At 45.8% G+C, this 24,554-nt stretch overlaps 1 protein-coding gene across 1 annotated transcript in view; it reads left to right on the forward strand.

Moving 5' to 3' along the window:
• The first annotated feature begins 9,642 nt into the window (after nt 1-9,642).
• Nucleotides 9,643-24,554, forward strand: part of LOC130863381 (GRB2-associated-binding protein 1-like) — a 33,183-nt gene continuing 18,271 nt past the window's right edge. The window contains exons 1-6 of the mRNA XM_057753333.1: nt 9,643-9,690; nt 10,562-10,853; nt 13,072-13,074; nt 17,388-17,616; nt 17,943-18,023; nt 22,397-22,998. Of these exons, the coding sequence (XP_057609316.1) occupies nt 9,643-9,690; nt 10,562-10,853; nt 13,072-13,074; nt 17,388-17,616; nt 17,943-18,023; nt 22,397-22,998 (1,255 nt within the window). The remainder of the gene's footprint in view (nt 9,691-10,561; nt 10,854-13,071; nt 13,075-17,387; nt 17,617-17,942; nt 18,024-22,396; nt 22,999-24,554) is intronic.

Consider the following 24,554-nt stretch of genomic DNA (forward strand, 5'->3'; position numbering starts at 1 on the left):
ACAGCTGCTTGGACTTTGGTAATTTAGACATCTGGTTTCTTTCCCTGAGGTCTTCCCATTATTTCACTGGCTCTCTGTGGTGATATCTGGTGGGCAGAAAATACTAGATCATCTTATCAAGGCTTTCAAGTTCTTAATAATTTGTGAATTGTTGATGATACAAAAAATTACCAATAAAAGAATGGGTCTACGTTTAGTTGGAAAAATAGCTGAAAAGCATTTGGGGAAAGTGCTGGGCATCTGGAAGCCAGCTACCACATATGCCGTAAACCTGTGCACGTCACAGGTACGTTGTGACGGTGTAGCTGTTCCGAAGGCTTCACTCACCGCTCTAAGCAGAGTTCTCCAGTTATTCTATCCACTGGAGATGCAAGTGTGTGGCAGAAAGGGTGGTTTTCTTTACAACTGAACCTAGGCTCCACCTGGGCTAATTTGGCATGTTCTGTACACTTGGTAATAGCACAGGAATGGTGTGGGCTAGTCCAGGTGGGAATTCTCATCCCTTTTGCTAGACGACAGGACTCCATCTCTCCTTTGTTGCTGATGCGTTCACACTGTTTAGTGGCTTCTTGAGAAGCGGATTCTCAGATCTCACTAAAGTGTTTCAGGTGAGGTGTGCCTGAATGCAGCTTAGCATTGCCTCGTTTGCTTAAATGCGGAAAGTGTTTATACAGACGGTTCCTTTCAACTGAAGTTCATAGACACACTCTTGTATGTTTAGAGGTTGAAAAATAAATTGAGTGTTTCTGTACCCATCCTCTTCCTTCACAAGGCCAGGCCAGTTGTGCCCGGGCAATTATCCTTGAGATGTGTAGGTCATATGAGAACGTCCGTCCGTATCCTTAGCCTTGCTTCAGAGGGCTTGACTGACCATCAGCAGTGGCTGGTAGAAGCTCCCTTTGGGACAAGGTGAGAAGACAAGGCTTCCCCAACCCCCAAGTGGTTCAAATTCAAGACTACCCAACAGTATGTGATTCAAAGGAGGTGAGAATGGGGGGTTTCAAGCCAGTCCAGGGATGTAAGGGGGTGGTGGTGAGCTGAGTCCAGGGATGTATCCTGTGCTAAAGAACAACATGTGTTGGGGACCGAGGCAGAAACGGAGACTGTGAGCCTTTGGGGTGTGGCTGGAGGCTGGGTTATTATTCCCTGTCGGAGAATTGGGGCTCTCTCCTGTAGCACAAAGTCACCCAGTAAGCACGAGAGTTGGTCCCAGTAAGGCCACTCAGAGCTTCATCCGTATGCAGTTGCTGGAGTTGGGACTTTGTTGTTTGTTCAGCTTGAAATTGGAGTAATTGATGTAAGAAATGATAATAATTCCATAAGCTGTTATGTAATTATTCTCAACTAACCTTATGGGTACTGCTCCATTGCCCGTACACCATGGACATCTAATAGTTAAGTGGTTTTTCATGAGATTTGTATTTCAGATTAATCTGAGCATTTGATTTTGAAGGTTTCGTGAAAACTGTCTGTGTGTTACTCAAGCAGGCCTGGAAGGCAGCATACAGCTGTCTCTGGGGCTACCGAGACAGCGGCATAAAAATAGGACAAACTTTAAGAATCCCAGATATTTTCAGATAACAAAGAGTGACTTATGCGGGCTGTTTTGTGCTCGGACAAGACAGAGAGGCCTTTGTGCTGTGATCAGCAAGGGAGCTGATGTCAGAGCTCTTGTCAAGCATCGAGCTTTATTCTGTGACTAAATTGTGCTTTGTCCCACAGTCCAGAGAGCCTTTGTATCTGTCTTGTTAAAGTGTGCGTTTGTGTAATTACTTTTGTTTCCCCCATTTCGTCGGTGCCAGAGTCAATGAGAGTGAATCATTTTGTGACCGAGACAATCGTTCACATTTGGACGTGTTAAAAATAAATAAAGAAGTGGCATAAAAATGGGGCACTGATCTGAACAGAGAATTCTCAACAGAAGAAATTCAAATGGCCAAAAGACACCTAAGGTCATGCTCAACCTCCTTAGCGATAAGGGAAATGCAAATTAAAACAACTTTGAGATACCATCTTACATCTGTCAGAATGGCTAAAATCAAAAACACCAATGATAGCCTTTGCTGGAGAGGTTGTGGAGAAAGAGGCACACTCATTCATTGCTGGTGGGAATGCAAACTTGTGCAACCACTTTGGAAATCAGTGTGGCGATTTCTCAGGAAATTTGGGATCAACCTACCCCAAGATCCAGTAATACCACTATTGGGAATATACCCAAGAGATGCCACATCAAATGACAAAAGTATCTGTTCAACTATGTTCATAGCAGCATTGTTTGTAATAGCCAAAACCTGGAAACAACCTAGATGCCCTTCAATGGAGGAATGGATGAAGAAAGTGTGGAATATATACATATTAGAGTACTACTCAGCAGTAAAAAACAATGACTTCTCGAATTTTGCGTGCAAATGGATGGAAATAGAAAACACTATCCTGAGTGAGGTATCCCAGACCCAAAAAGAGGAACATGGGATGTACTCACTCATAATCGGTTTCTAGCCATAAATAAAAGACATTAAGCATATAATGTGTGATCCTATAGAAGGTAAATAAGAAAGTGAACCCAAAGAAAATCATATAGTCATCCGCATGGAGAGGGGGAAGTAGACAAGATTGCAGGGCAAAAACTGGGAACTTGCGGGTGAGGTGGCATGGGGCAAAGGGGAAATGGGATGAGAAATATGAGAAGGGGAGGATGGGAGGAGCTCGGGGGATTGGGATGGTTGGGATATAGGAAGGATGGATACGGGAGCAGCGAAGTATATATCCTATCTAAGGGAGCCATCTTAGGGTTGGCAAGAGACTTGACTCTTGAGGGGTTCGCAGGTGTCCAGGAATATGTCCCCAGCTGGTACCTTGGGCAACTAAGGAGAGGGAACCTGAAATGACCCTATCCTATACTGATGAATATCTTGCATATCACCTTAGAACCTTCATCTGGCGATGGATCGAGGTAGAGACAGAGTCTCAATTTGGAGCAACGGTCTGAGCTCTTAAGGTCCAAATGAGGAGCAGAAGGAGGGAGAACATGAGCAAAAAATCAGGACCACGAGGGATGCACCCACCCACTGTGACAGTGGAACTGATTTATTGGGAGCCCACCAAGGCCAGCTGGTCTGGGACTGAATAAGCATGGGTTGATTCCGGACTCTCTGAGCATGGCGGTCAATGAAGACTGATGAGTAGCCAACGACAATGGCACTAGGTTTCGATCCTAATACATGAACTGGCTTTGTGGGAGCTTAGCCTGTTTGGACGCTCACCTTTCTGGACGTAGATAGAAGGACCTTGGTCTTCCCGCAGGGCAGGGAATTTGGAATGCTCTTCAGTATCGAGAGGGAGGGGGAATGGAGTGGGGGGAGGAGAAGAGGAGTGGGGATAGGGGGAGGGAAGTGGGGGGAGTGGGCAATATTTGGGAGGAGGGGAGGGAAATGGGAAACGGGGAGCAGGTGGAAATTTTAATTAAAAAAGAATAAAAAAAAAAAAAGAAGTGGCAGGTGCTGCCTGGCTCGGTTCCGTGTTTCAGTCCTGTAGTTCCTGTCTTTGGGGTTCATGTTTGTCTGGTGTCTGCTCAGCTCCTGTGGCCACTGGTCCACTGTGGCCAGTGCAGATTCTAAAGGCCTTCTGGATGTTGGTGACAGCAAGGGCTAAATGGGGGAAGCTGATTAAGCAGGATACAGAATGTGATCCTTCAAGTGTCTCCAAGGCACACAGGAAGACTCGCAGCCCATTTTCCTCTGGGTTGTAGTTTGCCCATCACACTGGCGTGTTTGGGGCCAGTTATCTTACACCTGTTTTTTTCACATGTCTTTCTCTTTCTCACACCACAAGAGGTTTTGAAAGCACCGATCTCATTTTAATGAGGCCATAGAGTGCATTTAATATTCCCCAAACTGTACAACTTTATTTCCTCTGGGCAATCTGAAGGTGGCCACAGAAGGAAAGGCATAGGTTGAGGGGCGGAAGAATAGAATAGATGTTTGAAAAGAGAATCTGCAAAGAGTTTATCCTCTCAAAGACAGATGACGGAAGTGGTGGATGATACCAGTAAGGCAGGAAGGCTAGAGACGATGCTTGCAGGGTTGTAGGCAGGACTAGGAGCTGCTTACATGAGCAAGGACTTGTCATACGAGCATCTGGACCGGCGTTAGATCCCAGAACCCATGCAGAAAACCTGGGCATGGTGAGATGTGGCTATAAGCCCAACCCTGGAAACGAAAAGAGAGGCAGATCACAGGGGTTCACAGGCTGGACAGCCTAGACTCCTTGGCAAGCTCTAGACCAGTGTGACTCGAATCTAAACAGTAAAGCACAAGAAACAAGGTGTGCAGTGTTTGTGGGTGACACCAAGGTTGATCTCTGCCCTCTGCATGCACGCGCACACACATGTGTGTACGCACACCTTAAAAAGATCAGGTGAACCGCGCAGACCCAGCATGGGGCTTGGTCATGTGGGGCTAATGACCCTCCACAGCCCAGCAGCCTCTCCCAGATGCAGTTTAGAAGCGGATGCCTGTACTACCTTGCCTCAGCCACTGGGGAATGGGTGAATTATGTTCAATCAGTTATGTAGCAAGGCATTTCAGAAAGATTTCCTTGCAAGCCATTAAAATTTTAAAAGTCGTTTCTGTATTTAAAGACAGAACCTCTTCAGTCTGGAAAAGTCACGGCAGAGAGAGGTTCCTGGGATGGCCTTGCATAATAATAACTGTTTTCATTCTTTCTATTTCTCTGTTGCTGGGTCAGGCCTACTGGGTGGGGGCGGAGCCTCGCAGAGTCTTGCCTGCACTGTCTCGCCCTGACTAGGAGGGCTGTTGTTTATTTGAATTAAATAAGTGGATTTTTGTAATCCAGCGCTACGTCCATGTGTTTCTGTCGCCTTAGGATTTCCTGTTACTTGGAACATCCACAGAACTCCATGCTGCCTTCTTCTGGACACATTCTTTACTCCCTTGGGAAGTTCATCTAGAATATTGATGTTAGGGGATGGGGATTTAGCTTGGCTGATAAGAGTACTGGCCTGGCATTCAGGAAGCCCTGGGCTTGGTCCTCGGTGCCACATAAACCAAGTGTTTACATGCTTGTAATTCCAGAACTCAGAAAGATCAAGAATTCAAGGCTAGCCTAGGAAACATGAAATCCTATTTCCACCAAAGAAAAATCAAATACTGATACTTAATTGAATGTTGGAGGCTGGAGAGATAGTCCCGAGTTCAGTTCCCAGCAATCACATGGTGGCTCACAACCATCTGTAATGAGATCTGGTGCCCTCTTCAGTCGTGCCAGCATACCTGTAAGCAGAGCACTGTATACATAATAAATAAATAATAATCTGGAAAAAAAAAAGAATTGCATGCTGGTACCTTTGATCCCAGCACTTGGGAGGCAAAGGCAGATGAATCTTTAAGTTCAAGACCAGCTTTGTCTATTGAGTGAGTTTGAGGACAGCCAGGGCTATACAGAGAAAACATCTCAAAAAAAAAAAAAACCCAAACAAACAAACAAAAAAAAAACAAAAAGAAAAAAAAAGGGAAAAGAATTGCATGATTGCCCCCTGGAGGATTACACATAGTTTTCTATAGATGGGTGCCTGTGCATTTATCACTGTTGCTTTGGGTGCTTTGCCAGCATTGTTATGTCCTGAAGTGTTTGCGTGGATGTGAAATGTTTCCTTCACTGTTGGCAATTACTCTCTCTGGGGCCTAGAGGAACTCACTGACTGATATACTCATAGATATTTTTTCTTAATTTACCTAATTGATATAATTTAAAGCAGTTTAAAAATTTACATAATTGATATGATTTAAAATATTTCTAACATATTAATCCTAGAGTTATCACCCAGATGGAGTCATTTGTGAGGACAGTATGAAGCCTGCCATGTAGGTTGTTTGACCCTCTCTTTTCCCCTCAGACCCTTATGTGCTTTTCTAGCTCCTCCTTCTTAATTTATTATAAAATGGTTGATGTGGAGGCTAAACCCAAGATAGCTACTAGAGAAATGGATATTATATTAGTTATTATCCTTTTTTTTTCATGTATTTTCAGAATAAAATGAAGCTGTTTTTAGGTTGGTACTGTAGTGCCTGTTAGTTAAATTTGCCAAATTTGTGATACACAGAAGGTACGGAGTGCTCATCATTCTGCTTTTGGTGGTTTAAACAAGAGAAACACACATCTGTAGGTGTTAGTGAAGACGCGGGAGTACTTGAGTTGGGGAACACATCTGTAGGTGTTAGTGAAGACACGGGAGTACTTGAGTTGGGAGTCGACTTACATCAGCAACACAGCCACGAAGCTCACTCTTGATGTGATGAGACCACAGGAAACCAAACTCCTACTGAAAGCACTGGGCATGGGGCTGACTTTATCCCGGTCATTACTGAAAATCGGTGCCGTGTGTGTGGGTAAAGTTTTCCGAAACTAAAACATTGACATGCTGTGAGTGGAACAGTGGCCACCTGTGATAGCCCTAAGCTGCAGAAATGCATGGTTCAGGCCTCCCTGTTTGCAGAGTACCATCCTTGGGCATCCTGTCTCCAGGGTTTGTTCTGGAGTGTGCATGTGTCCTAGGAAGGAAGTGAGAGGTACTGCCTTTTCCTGCTTAGCTGCCAGAGAACAAAACTCAGAGCAGTGGTTTGGGATCCAGAGCCAGATCTGAGGGGATCCAAGCTAACAAAGAAGACGGTCTGCCATCTAGTCCTGCTTTACCTAATCCATACAGTCTTTAGAGAAGGTGGCGGTAAGAATCACAGCCTCTTCCAAAAGATTTTTTGATTTATATATTTAATTTTATGTGAGTGTTTTGTCTGCATGTGTATATATTCAACATATGTGTGCTGGTGCCCTTGGAGGCCAGAAGAGGAGTTGGTGGATCACCTGGAACTGGAGTTGTAGATGGTTTGAGCTGCCACGTGGGTGCTGGTACTGAACCTGGGTCTTCTGTAAGAGCAGCCAGTGCTATTGCTTACAGAGTCATCACTTCAACTCCGCCAGCCTTCTTCAGGAATGGTATTAAAGATAAAGAGAAAGGAAATATTGAGCATAGCGTGTGTGCGTTGGTACATGTATGTAGAGAGCTTTGTAGAGTCACACCTGATGGCTATGTGTAGAGAGCCGTGTGGAGTCACACCTGATGGCTATGTGTAGAGAGCCGTGTGGAGTCACACCTGATGGCTATGTGTAGAGAGCTGTGTGGAATCGCACCTGATGGCTATGTGTACAGAGCTGTGTGGAGTCGCTCCTGATGGCTATGTGTACAGAGCTGTGTGGAGTCGCACCTGATGGTGCTGGCTCCCACCCTCCGCGATCCTGAATGCGAGTGCTCTCAGTGATAATCAACTCCGAATATCAACTAGGCCTGACTTATGCTATTATCATGCAATGATTGTCAGCTGCTTGCATATGCATGGACCTATGGGCAGTGCCCACCTGGCAATCTGGGGTTGGCGGCCCAGGCCTACTTAAGGGCTGGGAGATGTTTGCCCTGAGGGAGAGGAAAAGAGAGAGGGAGAGGAAGAGAGAGAAAAGGAAAGAGAAAGAAGTTGTGGATAAAGTCCTGAATAAACTGCAGCAGGAAGAGCTCCGGTGTTGCGTCCTTCTTGCTGGATGAGGGGGACCGTGATAGGTGGTGGCCTCGTACAGGGAACCTCCAAACCTCTCTCCATGGAGCCCAGAACTTGCTGCAGTCAGGGGGTGCACCAGACAATCCTCAGGTAAAGGCTGGGGATCCACGACAAGAGTGGACGGGTTAAAAGTGAAATGTTACGAACCTAACATTTGTTCAAATGGGCGCTTTATCTTTGCACCAAATTTTTTTCTGGCTCTCAATGAGCTACTTCGTTCTAAAAATTTATATGTTAATCCTGACTTCCTTCACGAGAAAGCAGGATAAACCAACAAGGTTGTCCCACGTATGTATTGGGAAGAATTTAATGCTTTAGAAAGGAGGCTCTGTTTTTGTCTCCACAGACGATGAGAGCCTACGGATTTATTCAATATTCACGTGGTTTGAATTACCGAAACCCCCTAAAACATGGTGTAAGAGGGGACCCTTCAATGGTTGCAGAGCAGCAAGCCTGCTTTCCTGAGTTCTGCTCCACCCTTCAGTGGTTCTGGAGCAGCAAGCCTGCTTTCCTGAGTTCTGCTCCACCCTTCAGTGTTTGCAGAGTAGCAAGCCTGCTTTCCTGGGTTCTCCTCCACCCTTCAGTGTTTGCAGAGCAGCAAGCCTGCTTTCCTGGGTTCTGCTCCACTCCATGCACCAGTTTGGACCCAGAACAACTGCAGCTGGGGCTAGAAGGCAGCTGGAGCAGAGCTTTGCTAGGTCGCTGTGGTGGAAAGCACACTGCCTCAGCCCAGTCAGTGCCTAGCCTGGCAGATGCTACAGCAGTGCCAGGAGCATCAGCAAATACAACTACAAGTGCTGGAGCTAAGACAAACTGGAGCGGGAGCGCCAAAGAGCAAACAGCTGCTCTGAGCAGGAGCCCTTCAGCAGTTCCTGATGGCAGGAGAGTGGTTTCTGGTGGGTTTGGCTGGGGCATGGCTATCTCTATATAATCTGGCCCTGAACAGCATTTGGAGGTCCCAGCCGAGATATCAGGAACTAGGGAACGCTGAGTGGTCGCCCTCAGAAGGTGAGGGTGGATTGTGGTATAAAAATTTTACCCATGCAGCTAATTTGTCTAAAGAATTGTCTAGATATCTTTTAGGTAATTGGTCTGGTGAATTCGAACAACTGGAAAAGCTGTGAGTGGCGATTGCAACTGCAAATTCCACACGCACGGATACCAGCCTGGCAGAAGGACTATCCTCCTGGATCATCACAGCCACGGATCATCTGAAGGAGTGGGCGGGGCTAGGAGCCCTAACAGGCTTAATGGTGCTTGCCTCCCTGGTATGCCTGTGGTGCGTCTGTCACATAAGGGTTTCACAGCATCGCAATGCAGTTATGATCATTCAGGCCTTCACGGCCATTGAAGCAGGACAGTCCCCTCAAGCTTGGTTATCTATATTTGAGCACAGGATGCGAGGCTTGCGCACTGCACTTGAGGTAAGCATACATCAACCTCAAGAAGAGCAAGTCTGATTGCATGTGGGTTGGTGTCTAACTCCCACCTCTGTAAAAAGACACCGGACAGGTCTAGTGTTCTCTGGGTGGATGACACCTGGACAGACACTAGTACATGTTCCATTTTTAACAGAGATCAGACCTCTGCTCTTGCCTGTTGCTTTACAAAACAAAAAGGGGGAACTGTAGAGAGCCGTGTGGAGTCACACCTGATGGTTATGTGTAGAGAGCTGCGTGGAGTCGCACCTTGATGGTGCTGGCTCCTGCCCTCCGCGATCCTGAAAGTGAGTGCTCTCTGATAATCAACTCCTAATATCAACTAGGCCTGACTTATGCTATTATCACGCAATGATTGTCAGCTGCTTGCATATGCGTGGACCTATGGGCAGTGCCCACCTGGCAATCTGGGGTTGGCGGCCCAGGCCTACTTAAGGGCTGGGAGAGGAAGAGAGAGGGAGAGGAAGAGAGAGAAAAGGAAAGAGAAAGAAGTTGTGAATAAAGTCCTGAATAAACTGCAGCAGGAAGAGCTCCGGTGTTGCGTCCTTCTTGCTGGACAAGGCGGCCGCGACACATGTATGTGTGTCAGGAAGAGAAATACGACAGTTCAGCAATACAGCTCTCAGGTAGAACATCAGATAGGATGCATTTAGAATGGTAATCCAGGGAAGTAACCAGGGAAACACCCAAGCCCATTCTCCCTCCTCTGTTGTCTCACTCTGAGAAAGCAGATTCTCTAGTTTAAAATCTTGGAAAGAAGCACCATAAGTATATTCTCTCATGCGTAGAGGTGGAGACAGTGTGCTTGTGTATATTCCTTTCATGCATGGTCTCTCACTGACTCCAGCGCTAGGCTGGTGGCCAGAAAACCCCAGCGAGCCTTCTAGCCTCTACCTGGTATAGCCGGGGATAGAGGTGCACACCTGGTCACGTCCAGCTTTTTACATGGGTGTTGGAGACCTGAACTTGGAACTCATGCTCGCCCAGCACACTCTGCCCTACTAAACCATTTCTCCAGCCCTTCTTTGACATTATGATATGGAAACCCACTATTTTTCAAAGGGGTAAAATAACTGGCAACTTACCATTTTAACTAACTTTGAGTAACCAGTTCGGTGTTGTTAAATACATTCACATTGTTATACACTTTGACCACTTCTCTCGAACCTTCTCCTCTTCCCCTTTCTGGAACAGCGGCACAACCACTATTCTACACACACTGCCTGTCTGGATTTAACTACTGTACATGCTTCATCTCACAGGATCACAGTGTTTGCCCTGTGGCTTCTTTCACTTAGCAGAACGTCTGACCTGATTCTCTGGCTGATGCCGTTTTCCCAACATTATTCATCGAAACAATTTTATACTTGCCTTCATTTGTTGTGTTATGGAATCGACACAAGATGTTACAACTTTTTCAGACAATGCCTTTATGAAGTATGTGCCTCGCCACAGAATATTCCTTCCTGATGCAAGCGGGTGTTTGCTTGTTTCTAGGCATGGAAGAGAAGGTGGTTTGTGTTACGCAGTGGCCGTCTGACTGGAGACCCCGATGTCCTGGAGTATTACAAAAACGACCACGCCAAGAAACCTATCCGGATTATTGATTTAAACTTGTGTCAGCAAGTTGATGTTGGGCTGATGTTCAACAAGAAGGAGTTTGAAAACAGCTACATCTTTGATATCAACACCATTGACTGGATTTTCTACTTGGTGGCAGACAGTGAGGAGGACATGAACAAGTGGGTTCGTTGTATCTGTGACATCTGTGGCTTCAATCCCACAGAAGGTAGGTTCCATTCTGTTTGATTTTTTTAAAAAAAAATTTATTATATGTGTATGGATGTTTTACCTGCATGTATGTCTGTGCGCCACATGCATGCAATGCCTGAGAAGGCCTGCAGAGGGCGTCAGACCTCCTGGGACTGGAGTTACAGATGGTTTTGAGTGGCCATGTGCTGAGAATTGAACCTGGATCCATCTCTCCACACCCAGAGCTTAAGGCTTTTACTATTAGTTTAAGCAGTCCTTACTTTTTTTTATTTTACTATAGTTTAAGAAAGTTACAAAATTCTTTGTTCTTTCAGTTATATGCCTCATTATTTTGTTTTTACAATAGGAGTTTGACACTTAGAGTGAGCACTGAACTCTTCAGGCAGTTTGAGGAAAAGTTCTACAGGTTTCCAGAGACTTAATTGGCGTGGACCAGTGTCTAAATAACTGTCCTCATGAAGACAGTGATAGGAACTATTTTTGAACGTTGGCATTTTGCTGATTTGGGGAATGGGCATGCGCATGCTGCCCTGTGAGCTTGGGCCCAGGAGTGCTGCGGGGTCAAAGGACAGCTTGTAGAAGTTTGTTTTCTCTTCCCCATGTAGGAATCCTGGCGCTTTAATTCAAGTTGACAGCAAGTGTTTGTACCCATTTTAGTGACTTTGCTGGCCTGAGAACATTTCCAGTTAATTTTTTTTGTTATAATACAAAAAATACGCCTCATGCATCATAGGACGTGACATGCATATGCGTTATTATGCTTTGTTTCTTATTGCTCCGCCCATGATCATTGGCCCCTCCCACCTTCACCTCTGCCTTATCCCCTTCCTTGCCACAAGTGGGTCCCCTTGGGCTTTGTGTCTTAAATATCCCATCACCTCCATTTGCCCCCTTTGACCTTTTGACCTCTCCCCCTTCAGGTGTGCCCTTCCTACTTTCCTGAAAAAGACACGTTTTAAATGCTCTGTGATAAATGTGCGGAGTGGTCTTTTAAATATTTAATGGAACATTTTCCTTGATTTTTAGATGTCAGGATTGGTTGGTCAGAATCCTGTCAGCTTTTGCTTACACACTGGCTTGACGAGGGTATTTTTAGGGATAGAACCTGAAGCTGCCTTTCCAGTGGCGGAACGCTGAAGTCTTTAGAAACAGTTAGCAATACATTCAGGCTGACTGGTCTTCGCAGCCACACGTGAAAGACAGAAGAGCGTGAGCTGCTTAGGAATTCATTGTTCAGATGTGGGCTGTGTGCTCTGAGCGTTTGCCAGAGCAGCACTGCTCATCAGAGCCCTGACTTGTTCTTTCCATGGGTCCCTAGGTTTCAGTGTCCCCGATCCTTCTACAGCGCCTGAAGCAGGGTGGGAATTACATCTTAGATGCTGTTAGTTCATGTTCTCACAGCTTCCTTCTACCTGTCGGCCCCAAACAGCCGATAGTCTTGATGTGCTGTGTTGATGTATAAGCTGAGTTTCTTAACTCTATAGAAGGGTGACCGGTTATTACGTCATGTTAGCGAGCCAGAAAGAGCAATGTACTCTGTAATTCTACTTTTCAGTATGTGGTGGAAAGCTGCGGAACATGCTTTAAAAACCAGTGTTCTACATCCTCATACATTTGTAGTGCATAACTTCACTGAATCTGAAGCTCTGTATCCAATCCTAACAGAGAAGAGCTTTGTGGCCGCGCTTAGCTAGTGTGATCAGGACTGGATGTCTGTGTTCTCCGTTAGGTTTGCTACCATTTTTAATAAAATCTCTCTCTCTCTCTCTCTCTCAATCTCTCTCTCTCTCTCTCTCTCTCTCTGTCTCTGTGTGTGTGTGTGTGTGTATGTGCGTGCGCATGTGCACGTGTGCCTGGCTAAATTTATTTAATTATTTATTTTTATTTATTTTGGTTTTTTGAGACAGGGTTTCTCTTTGACAGTCCTGACTGTCCTGGAACTCTAGACCAGGCTGGCCTATAAACTCGCAGAGATCCACCTGCCTCTGCCTCCCAAGTGCTAGGATTAAAGGCATGCACCACCACCACCTGGGTTAAATTTTATTTTACATTGTATGTATTTAGATGATCTGCCAGCATGTATGTGCAGTACCAGCAGAGGCCAGGAGAGGGCATCAGATCCCTTGGAACTGAAATTGGAGACAGTGGGTTTTGTTTTGTTTTGAATTGTGGGCATTTCTCCTGCGTATATTATTCTGCACCACATTCTGCCTGGTGCCTGTGGAGGACAGAAGAGGGTGTTGGGTCCCCTAGGACTGGAGTTACAGACAGTTGTCAGCTGCCATGTGGGTGCTGTATATTAAACCAGGGCCCTCTTCTATGCCCACTGTTTCCAACCATACCTCATAACTAATCCCCAAACAGTAACAGGTACTTTTGCCTTTCTTGGGTCTGTCCCTAAGCCCTGTTTTCTCCATTCGAAGGCTGGATATGCACGGTTCTTTGCTCAAACGTTGACTGATACCTCAGGATGCTTTTCTTCTGTTGAGTTTCAATGCAGATGTGGGAAGAAATAGATGGCCCGGACAGCAATGGCTCCTGTTCCCTGTGAGAATAGCTTATTTTCCCCTGAAAACAAAAGGAAGGGAAAAAGCTGACCTATGTTCTGATTCCAGGAACCCCTCAAAATATCATTACTGTGTTATTTCCGCTGCCCCAGGTGACCGCTGCTCTTATTGAACACGGAGAATGCTGGCCGGCTGTCCTGTTTTTCATTCCTAGCGCAATGAGCTGTGTGTGGCTCCCATGGAGGCTTTCTTTAGAGGATTTGAGGATAGACTGACTCGGCTTGTTTTGTTTTTCTTGGAAATGTGTAGATTGACTTTTTTTGTTTGGGCACACCAAGGTGGAAGCTGTTCACTCTGCTAAATAAGCACTGGGAGGACCAGCGGGGGCTGCAGGAACCTCCGATATCGAGCAAAACCTCTGGGCTAATTTTAGGGCGTGCGCTTAGAAAGTCGCCAGGACTGCTTTACTCAAAGCATCCAGACCATAGTAGTTCAGTTTTAAAGATGCAGTTCTCAGTTTGGTATTCTTCCCGTTAGTAAGCGAGATACACTGGCATTTAAGAGAAACATACACAGACTGAGGAGGTAGAGCGTTTGCCTAGCCGGTACAAAGCTCTGGGTTTGATCCTTCACACAGCATAAGCCCAGCATGATGATGCATGCCTGTAAATCCCAGTATTTGAGAGGTGGGGGCAGGAGGACCAGAAGTTTAAGGTCCTTCTTGGCTACGTAGACATAGAAAATCTTTTCTCAGATGTGAAAAGGAAAGAGTTTGGCGTGGTGGATCGAGGGTGGCAACCCTTCAATAAAGCAGTATTTTTTAATCAAGAACATGTAATACGTGCAAACCCTCTTACACATTATGTCTGTGTGCCACTCGCCCGCCTGGTGCCTGTAGAAATCAGAAGATGGTATTAGGTCCTCAGAACTGGAGTTCCAGGCAGGTGTGACCCACCATGTGGGTGCTGGGAATTGAACCCGGGTCTTCTGGAAGAGCAACCAGTGCTCTTAACCAGTAATCCTTCTCTCCAGACCCAGTGAAAAGAAACATTTTTTTCTTTTCAGTCTTTTTTTTCTTTTGTCACAGCTCTCAAACTCAGATTCTCCTGCCTATGCCTCCCGGGTACTGGAATTTAAGGTGTGTGCTGCCACGCCCAGCTCTGCCTCCCGGGTACTGGAATTTAAGGTGTGTACTGCCACGCCCAGCTCTCTTCTTACCATTTTTATTCAAGCATTATTTATTATTACTACTGTGTAATCATAGGTTGTCAATGCATTGCTTCAAGGTTTTATATGTGTTTATCTGCACACATATAAACACATAAGTGTGCTAAAACATTCTAGCTCAGATTAAGAATTTCAGCATTCACATTCCACTAGGGAATCCTTTATCTAGAGATAGCCCCACCTCATAAACATCTACACCACCCCACAGTGGACTTTCAGGTCGCTGAATAAGAATGGCAGCATTTGTCAACATCTATGGATTAAAAGGCTCCAAGAAGGCTTTGAAATCTGTGGTAAATAGAGGCTTGCAAAGTGAAGAGGCATTTTGTACTTGAAACAGAAAACAAGTTGTGAAGTGAGTGGTTCAGAATCCTGCTTGGTGGATCAAGTCTGTGGAAGCTGCAGTTTGCTTTGCTGGCAGTGACTACTGGGTCACAGATAACCTGCAGGAGTCTCCTTCCATCACGTGGGTCCTACTGGGTCACAGATAACCTGCAGGAGTCTCCTTCCATCATGTGGGTCCTGGGGACAGACTTAAGGTCATCAAGCTTGGCAGCAAATGCCTTTACCTATTGAACCATCTCACTGGGCCACTAAATTTTCATTTTATATATATATATATATATATAATGCTCCTAAATAGTAAAAACCAACACATAGGGCGAGGGGGTCATGTGAGCCAGTTTATTCTTTGTGGATCTACTCGAATGATAATCTCCCATTCTGTGCTGAAGACTTGCTGGAAGGTCTCGCCTTAGAGGTGCCTATTAGCTTTCTAAGGAAATTCCAATTAGGCGTTTGCTCCAGGGGCTTGTTAGGCCTTAAAGGTGTTAATCATACTCTTGGTGCATTCTGATTTGAGACACGGGAAATGATTTTACATGGGAATGCAGACTTTGAAGCACTGTTTGTTCTTAGGAAGATACCTAGAGAGAGCAGAAGATCAGAAATCCAAACAAGACAGAGAGCAGAGTGGTCTAGGCTGTGGGGCTTGTGGCCCAGAAGTGGCTGAAGTCACAGCCTGTAAGGTCCAACAGCAGTCTTTTGGGGGCCGTTTGACTCTGACGGAAATCTTAAGTTAGAGAGGATTTAGGCACAGTTCAAAAATCTTAATTGACATCATTTATTTGTGTGTGAGTGTTTAATCTGTGTGTGGGCACACGTGTGCCCACATGCACATCACAGAGCAGAAGTCAGAGCACCAGGGAGTCATGGAGGCGGAACTCAGGTCGTCAGGTTAAATGACTGTGCTCAGTCAGAGCTGATGGCACAGTAACCCTTTAGCATGTTTTGCATATTTCCTTTTTTAAAGCCTGACTTTCCCTCAGCCTTCTCCTTTCTGTTCCTTCATTCACATCTGAATATTGCCTTTTCCTTGGCTATTGATGGCCTTGCCATCTGCCAGGGCCCTTAAAATTGTACTTTGTCGTGTCAGAAACTGCAGAGGGTTTTATTTCTAGACATACAACTTACTCAACTTATTTTCCAGTCATATCCTTCTGCACAGTTTTCATTTATCACTTTGGAACATGATTAAGGGATGTGTGAATTGCTTCTTTGCTCACTGACTGTCTTTTCCTGAAAATTCTGCAAACTGCCCGGTATGCTGGAGCCCAGGGCAGAGGCTCTGATGCTGACGATGAAGAGTTCATCTTCACTAGCCTCTGAATTAGACAGATTTTCCCCAAGCCAAGGGAGAAGTAGAAAGGAAAGAATGAGCAGCACCCTGGGTATAGCCTAGAGAGCAGACCCAGGAGTGTCCATCAGCATTGTGGCCATCAAAGCTGTCCTTGCCAGACTGGCTTGACCTAGAAAACACTTCCTCGGCATGGGGGATGGGTAATCACAAAACAAACAAGATGCCTGTCTCTTGACTGGAGAGATGGCTCAGTGGTTTGGAGTACTGGCTGTTCTTGCAAAGGCCACAGGTTCCATTCCTGGTGTCTACATGGAAGCTTGTGACCACCTGTAACTCTACTTCCAGAGCACCCAATACCCTCTTGTGCCCTCCAAGGGCACCAAGCATGCATGTAGTTACAGTGCACAGACATATGTGCAAGCAAAACACCTGTGCACAGTAAATTAAATTAGCATTAAAAATGTGTCCTGCTAAGATCATAGAACATTTTTATTTTAAATGTAAGTTTCAAGACTAAGTATAGTTTAGAGTTCCATTACCGTAGTCTCATAAGGAGGGTATATAGACGTGTGTACATGCATGTTCACATGTGTGTGGATGCCAGAGGTTGGTATCATGTCTTTCTCTATCTCCTTTCATTTTGAGTCAAAGTCTGTCACTCTGCTCGAAGCTCAAGAGGGTTAGACTAGGTGGCCAATGAGCTTTAGGGGTCTGCTTGGCTTTACATGCGTGTTTCGGGGATCTCAAGTCAGGCCTCCTGCTTGCATGGCAGGCACTTTACCAACTAACGGAGCATCTCCTCAGCCCCAACTGAGACTTCTTTAGGGCCCCGGGATAAAGGGAAGGTTGTCCTTCAGACATCTCTGACAAGAATCAAACAGCGCATAAATGTGGCTAAGTAAATGGTGTTTGCTGCTTTGTTCTGAGGTGCCATCTTGTTCTTTTGTCCGGATTGGCCTTGACCTCCTGAGTGTGAGCTGTTTTCCACATCAGCCTTCAGAATAGCTAGCATTGAACACGTGCTGCCTGTGGCCTTGGGTAGTGTAGTTTTAACCAACATGTACCATTTATTCTGGTTTCGTGCATTAAAAGAGTTTATCTTCAAAACTGTTTAGTCTAACAACATGAACAAAGCCTTAAACTGTGATAGATTGAAGAAAATTAAACTTTATTGCAGATCCCGTGAAGCCCCTTGGCAGCTCCTCGCAAGCACCAGTTGAGTCACCTTTCCCTCTGAATACAGCACCAGCCTCCGCCCAGCTGGAAGCCTCTTCCTCAGCAGCACTACCTCCTTCTTACCAGCTCATCAGCCTCCCGCCACACCCAGACACTCTAGGACTCCAGGATGACCCCCAGGACTACCTCTTGTTGATCAACTGTCAGAGCAAGAAGCCTGAACCCACCAGGTACATGATACATGCCATCATGTGTGTGTGTGAGTGGGTGCATGCATGTACACATATGTACACGTGTGTGCATAGAATTTAAAAGCCTAGCTTACATGAAACCATCTCAGTAGGCTTACACTGCAGGTTTGTATTATAGGTTTGTTAATGTTTTCCGTTATCTGGGAGGTCTCTTGTTGATAAAACCATTTCTGCCATCATGGCCGATCACAGTGTATCTACAAGGCTCTTTGGAAAGAGTCTCGCAGTTTTTGTTACTTGCTTGACAGATGTCACTGACTTGTGAATGGTGATCTTGCTCCATTTCTTATGTGATTATAAACCAGACAAGGGTCATCTTTTGTTTCTGAAGAAGGAGAGGAGTACCTCCTACTGGAAGAATTTGAAAGCAAACCGATCCCATTGCAGTGAGTGTGCTGTAATTTTGGATCTGTGTGAGAAACTAATCGTGCAGGTAAAATCCCAATATGGCAAATCCTAGAGGCTAGGTGAACTGGGGGGCAATGATGTTTCATGAAATCAAATAGACTACTGAAAGCTGTGACCCTTTCAAAGCTTTTTCCCCAGACACGGAGCAGTGCTGACCCCCAAGCCTTGATTTTACAGGTTTTTGAATAGAAATCTATGGAGTGTATGACTGACCCAGAGGGTCCAAAAAGCCTTTCCCCAATGCTTGGTATGGGGGTCATCACCCCCTCTACACACATATCCCGTTCTATAATCCCAAAGATATTTTAAGTTGGTCATCCTTGGCTTTTGGGGAAGTTAGAAAGCATAAAGCGGCAGAGGAGGTCAGAGCACAGTTATTTCACTATCTGAAGAAGCAACAGGAAAACGGAAGATCAGTAACAGGCCAGTGTCTGCTGCTAATAGCCTGTGACCATCGGTGACAGCACTGCCAGCTGGTGCATTGATTCCCAGGACAAAAGTGACCAGTGACCTGCATAGCGCACACAGGATGTTTATAAACCCGTGTGCTGAGGAGTTTAAGCTCTATTGTCTTTATAACAAAAGCATTTCTTTTCTCAGTGTTAAGAAAGTGATTGTTGATTAGAATAGTATTTGTGAGAATACTTGTTATGTAGAACCTGTAGAGTGCAGTGGCAGATGCCTTAAATCCCAACACTCAGGAGGCAGAGGCAGGTGGATCTCTGAGTTTGAGGCCAGCCTGGTCTACAGAATGAGTTCCAGGACAGCCAGGACTACACAGAGAAACCCTGTCTTGAAAACAAACAAGCAAACCAAAAGAATGTAGAGCTCACCCCCTCCCCCCAGAAAAAGCTTCTGTGAAACATTCCCGGGGATAGCGGGAGGAGCGTGGGAACATTCCGCAGATGGTTCTGTCTGTTTGTTATAATGGAATTTTACCTGTAAGAGCAAGAAAGCTGTGTAAACCAACAGTAGTTACTAGTGCCCAGTTCTAACTCAACTGTGCTTGTTTGCTGTGAAGGCTGGAGGCTGCACACTTGTGCCTTGTCCCTGTGCCACTAACAGAGACTTTGCCTTATGGAGACTCACCGTTACTTTTGGGTGGTTTGTTGTTTCTAAGAAGCCAACTGATCTTAAGTGAGGCAGTGATTAGTGCATTTTCTTTTTGTGACCGCATTCTCATTCATCACTGTCACAACACATTTACTGCTCCTGGAGAAATTGTTCTAGAAATGTCTGCGTAAGATACTTTATCAGAGTGACAGTTAAATAACAAACATTTCTGAACTGCCCACCCATGCCCACTATTACGTTAGTTGCTGTGAAGATACAAACTGATTCCACAGGGCACTGAGATGCAGTCGCCCTGGGAGCTCTCAAGTGAACCTTGTGAAGAAGCCAGAGAGTGAGTGGGAAGCACTTACAGATTCAGACATAGGTGGCACTGGTCACACACACTCTTTCTACCTGCTGGGACTTAGCTGATACACACGTTCCTCAAGGAAGCCTCTCTCCAGGCTCTTAGGCTGAAATATCCATCTAGGTTGGTGGGGTTTTGTTGTCTTTTAACGTTTGTTTATATGTGTGTGTATGTGGTGGGGCGGTCACCCATACCACAGCACTTGTGTGCACAGCAGAAGACAAATCAGAAAGGAGTTGCTTTTCTCCTCCACTGTGTAGGTTCCAGGGAAATCTCAGGCTTGATGGTAAAGGCCTATACTCACCGAGCCATCCTGCCAGCCTTCTCTGGTTTTTTTACTCCATACTAGCTATACAGTGCCCTATCCTATTCTAGTATTGGAGATAACTCAGTAGGTATTCTTTCCCACCACGAGAGTTAGGCTGGCGGGATTCAGAAGCTTTCCTCACGCTTTGAGATCCCACATGCAGACTGAAGGAGGTACGTATTTTACAGCTTGCATGGGCACTTGAGGAATTCTACAAGAATAGTTTGAACATTGTTTTCAAGATTTAAAAAAAAGGCAGTCAGTAAGATAGTTCAGTTACCACACAAGCCGGACATCTTGTGTTCAATTCTCAGAAACTATGTGGAGATGTAAGGAAGGACCCAGCTCTGCGAATTTGTCAACAGCCCCTGACACACACACATACACTCTCTCTCTCTCTCTCTCTCTCTCTCTCTCTCTCTCTCTCTCTCTCTCTCTCTCTCACACACACACACACACACACACACACACACATACACACACACACACATGCACAAATATCGTTAAGTATTACTGGGAGCCTTGATACTCTGAGCTGGTCTTTGGCCTTAGAGTCAAACAACCTCTAGCAATCTATACAATTTTCTCTAATTAAATGAATACTATAAAAACGATGCTTTGAAAATATTGGTGTTAGCTCAAGTGGGCAGATTGGAAGGGGAAGGTTCTGTGCTGAGGGTGTCACAGAGATTTGTCTGAACTTGGAGTAGAGTGGAAACAGCAGGGGACAGATAAGTGGGAGGGAGGGAGGGAGGGAGGACTCAAACTCAGGGCATGACTGGTGGTAGGGGTTGCAGGAAATCAAGCTTCGAGGATACTGAAGCTAAAGAGTCCGAGTGGAGTCACTTTTGTCCATGACAGCCAAGGACAGCTAGTTTGTAAAGGAAATGCAGTTTGCACTGGGCCATGTGAGCAGGGTATGGATAGTACATCATACAGGATAGGACTTGGAAAATAGGGGACTCGGAGTTCGATGAGAAGATGAGAGCTGTCCCCATTCCGTGGAGAAGGTGAAGGGGCGAGAGAGAATCTTCCAGTGCAGTGTGCGCAGCTTTGGTGGCCATTTCTAAGTAGAGACTGAGGGAGATGCTAGCCTCTGAGCAAAGGTCCTGCGGGACAAAGCTAGAGAGAAGGTAAGTAGTCTAGTGTAGTGTGACGTCTCTGCCCCAGAGTGGGAGGGGACCCAGGGCAGATGTGACACAGAGCCAGGTGTAACTGTAGAGGTGGCTCACTGGTGAAGAGCGGGTTCAGCTCTAGAAGAGTACCCAAGTTCTGTTCCCAGCACCTACTTAGGCAGTTCACAGACACCTGTGACTCCGGTTCCTGGGTGTTGGTTTCTCTGTGGCCTCCTCGGGTACCCGCCTATGTGCGCATACACACATCCATAAGTTTAGAAATAAGAATAATTAATCTTTTTTTTTTTTTGGATTTTCAAGACAGGGTTTCTCCGTAGCTTTTGGTTCCTGTCTTGGAACTAGCTCTTGTAGACCAGGCTGGCCTCGAACTCACAGAGATCCTCCTGCCTCTGCTTCCCGAGTGCTGGGATTAAAGACGTGCGCCACCACCGCCCGGCTAATAATTAATCTTTTTTGCAGGTACTGGAAATATATCCAAAGCAGGACTATCTCAAATGAGATTTCCTATGATTGTTAGGAGTTAGTTAACCCTGTACCATGTATTTTGTTCCTTTTAATAGTGTGGGCTGAGTGTCTCCAAAGAGAGAAGCCTGTTGTCCCCTTGGAAGTCCTCTGCAGTTCCCACTTGGTTTTTGGGTTTGCAGAACAGTTTGTCAAAATTAAAGAGCGATTGATGAACTTTGTAATCTGGATGGGTGCCGGGGTTTGTTTGTGTAGTAGGGAGCTGTGGGCTGTGCTCCTGCCGCCCCAGCTCATGGTCGCCTGGCTAGCTTATGCCCCAAAATAATGACACACAAACTGTATTCTTTTAAACACTGCTTGGCCCATTAGCTCTAGCCCTTACTGGCTAATTCTCATATCCTGATCAACCCATCTCTAATAATCTGTGTAGCATCAGTCTTACCAGGAAAGATTCAGCATGTCTGACCTGGCGGCTTGCTTCATCGCTTCTGGCTCTGAGAGGAGCTGCCCTGCATCTGAGCTCACTTCCTCTTCCTCCCAGCATTCTGTTCTGTTTACTCCGCCTATCTAAATTCTGCCCTATCAGATGGGCCAAGGCAGTTTCTTTATTAGCCAATGACCTTCCTCCATCATGTTTGTTTGTTTGTTTTTGCATGTTCTTAGTAGAAAATGCTTTCCTTGTGTCTGTTTGGGGTTCTGTGGTGTCTGATCAGTGCTGAGGTGTGTGTGTATATGTGTGTGTGTTTCCTTGGTGCAAATGGGCATGGGCAAGTACAAGATGGGAATTATTGAGAACGCTTCTGGCAGTTTGGTAGTGGTGGTTTTGTTGGTTTATAATTATATGCAACTAAAGAACATTTATGCTTCCTGAATCTTATGGATCACACACACACACACAAAAACAAAAACAAAAACAAACCCAGTCTAACAGAAAAACATACTTCATTTGCTGAGCTATAATAGGTATGTCCAACCGAATCTGTCTATCCTGACTGTTTTATTTTTGACATTCCCAATTGTATCCAGAACCCACGCTGACTCTGCAAAGCCAATCCCTTCCGAGACAGACTGCAATGACAACGTCCCTTCCCATAAGACCCCTGCTTCCTCCCAGAGCAAACACAGAATGAACGGCTTTTTTCAGCAGCAAATGCTGTATGACTGCCCTCCATCCCGAGCTCCATCCGTCTCTGTAGACTCCAGCCTCTATAACCTGCCCAGAAGTTATTCCCATGACGTGTTACCAAAGGAGTCTCCATCAAGCACTGAAGCAGATGGAGAGCTGTACGTCTTTAATACCCTGTCTGGGGCTTCGAGTGTGGAAGCTCAGATGAGACATGTATCTATCAGTTATGACATTCCGCCCACACCTGGGAACACTTACCAGATTCCATGGACATTTCCAAAAGGCACCTTGGGACAGTCATCAAAGCTGGACGCCATTCCTGATATCCCCCCACCTCGGCCACCAAAGCCACTTCCAGCTCACGACCGGTCTCCTGTGGAAACGTGTGGCGCCCCACGCACAGCTTCAGACACTGACAGCAGTTACTATATTCCTGCAGCGGGCGTGCCGCCATCCCGAAGTAATGCCATTTCCACCGTGGATTTGAACAAGCTACCGAAAGGTCAGCTCCAGCAGGTTCTCCTCTGTTAGGGGTCAAGCCTGGTTTTCTGAGGGGCTAGAGACATGGCTCAATAGGTCAAAGCCTTTACTGCTCAAGCATAGAGGCCTAAGCTCGGATCCCAATGCCCGCTCAAGTGTGTAACCCTGGCAAGAGAATGGTTCAGGAGGACACCTGACATCCCCTCTCGTCTCCACTCACTGAAGGCACACATGCACATGTGCACGTATACCACATTCATTCAGACACATACATGTACATGCAGGAAAACCCGTTTTCCTCGGTAATTGCTCCTTTCAGTGTAGTATGGTGTTAAAGGGTATTTATCTCTCTTCTGTAGCCCTGGCCCCCATACATATAGCCATGATGTCAGAGTCAGTACTTCCCTGAAAAGTGTGTCTGTCTGTATACCTGCCTGCCTGCCTGCCTGCCTGCTCAGTTAGAAAAGACCTGGATCATCTAATGCCTGGAAATGCATGGCCATATGCCTCCTACCTTCTGGGACTTCTGCAGAAGGGGGCTATCTGAACAGAAGTAGTCCTGGCTATGTTCTTGCCTGTGACCATGTGCCATCATGGCCCCTTCTGTGTCAGATCTCTTGGGTTTTCCCCCTTCCCTCCTCTATCGCAGTTTTTATGTTTTTGACTTCATAGGAAATGACACTGTTCAAATCAAACCATTATGCTGTTCCTGCTTTTCAGTCTTTAGAGCACTGAGTGTCCTCTCTGTCCATCTTTGCTGACTGACTGTGGGGTGCTTGTCTTATTCCATCTTGTAGGGCTTGTGAACACAAACTGGAGACTTTGGGAGTGGGGACTATGTCTGGCTTATTCTCCAAGAGTCTTAAGTTTTGGTACAGTTGAATGCTGTGTGTTGAGCATATTGTCCTCATGTCCCTTACCTTTCTTTCCTCCCTTCTCCCTGTTCCTGTTGGTTCCCTTGATCTCCTAGAGAGTTTTGTTTCTGCTGTCATGTTACGTACAATTTTATATGTCAATATAAAATCTAGTGACTATAAAACATGTTTGTTTTTATGAGATTTGTATAATTCTCTAATATAATCTCAAGTTGCATCCATATTCTGACATGTTCATTCAGATTTTGGGTTTTTTTTTTGCCTTTGTTTATTCATTTATGATGTGTAGGAGGGCAGAGGACAATATTCAGGAGCCAGTTCTCTCCTTCTACCATGGAGGTCCAAGAGAATAACTCAGGTCCTCAGGCTTAGCAGCAAGGGCTTTATTTGTCGAGCCAACTTCTTCATGGCTGGAGTGCCGTGTGTGTGTGTGTGTGTCACACTTTCCTGTCCATTCCCCTGCTGGTGGACGCCTAGCCTGGCTGTTGTGAGCAGGGCTGCAGGGAACACTCTGATGTGTAGGTCTTGGAATGAGTCCTCTGTCAGTTGTGTAGCTGGCAAAGACTTTCTCCCACTCTCTAGGCCATCTCTTTACTCATCTGCTTCTCCCTTTGCTCTACAGAAGCATCTTGATCTCCTGCGGTCTCATTTGTCACTTGCTGGTTCAGGGGACTTAGTGTCCTTACCTCCGGGCACACCAGCA

Source organism: Chionomys nivalis, chromosome 21, assembly GCF_950005125.1.
Source record: "Chionomys nivalis chromosome 21, mChiNiv1.1, whole genome shotgun sequence".
Taxonomy (NCBI): domain Eukaryota; kingdom Metazoa; phylum Chordata; class Mammalia; order Rodentia; family Cricetidae; genus Chionomys; species Chionomys nivalis.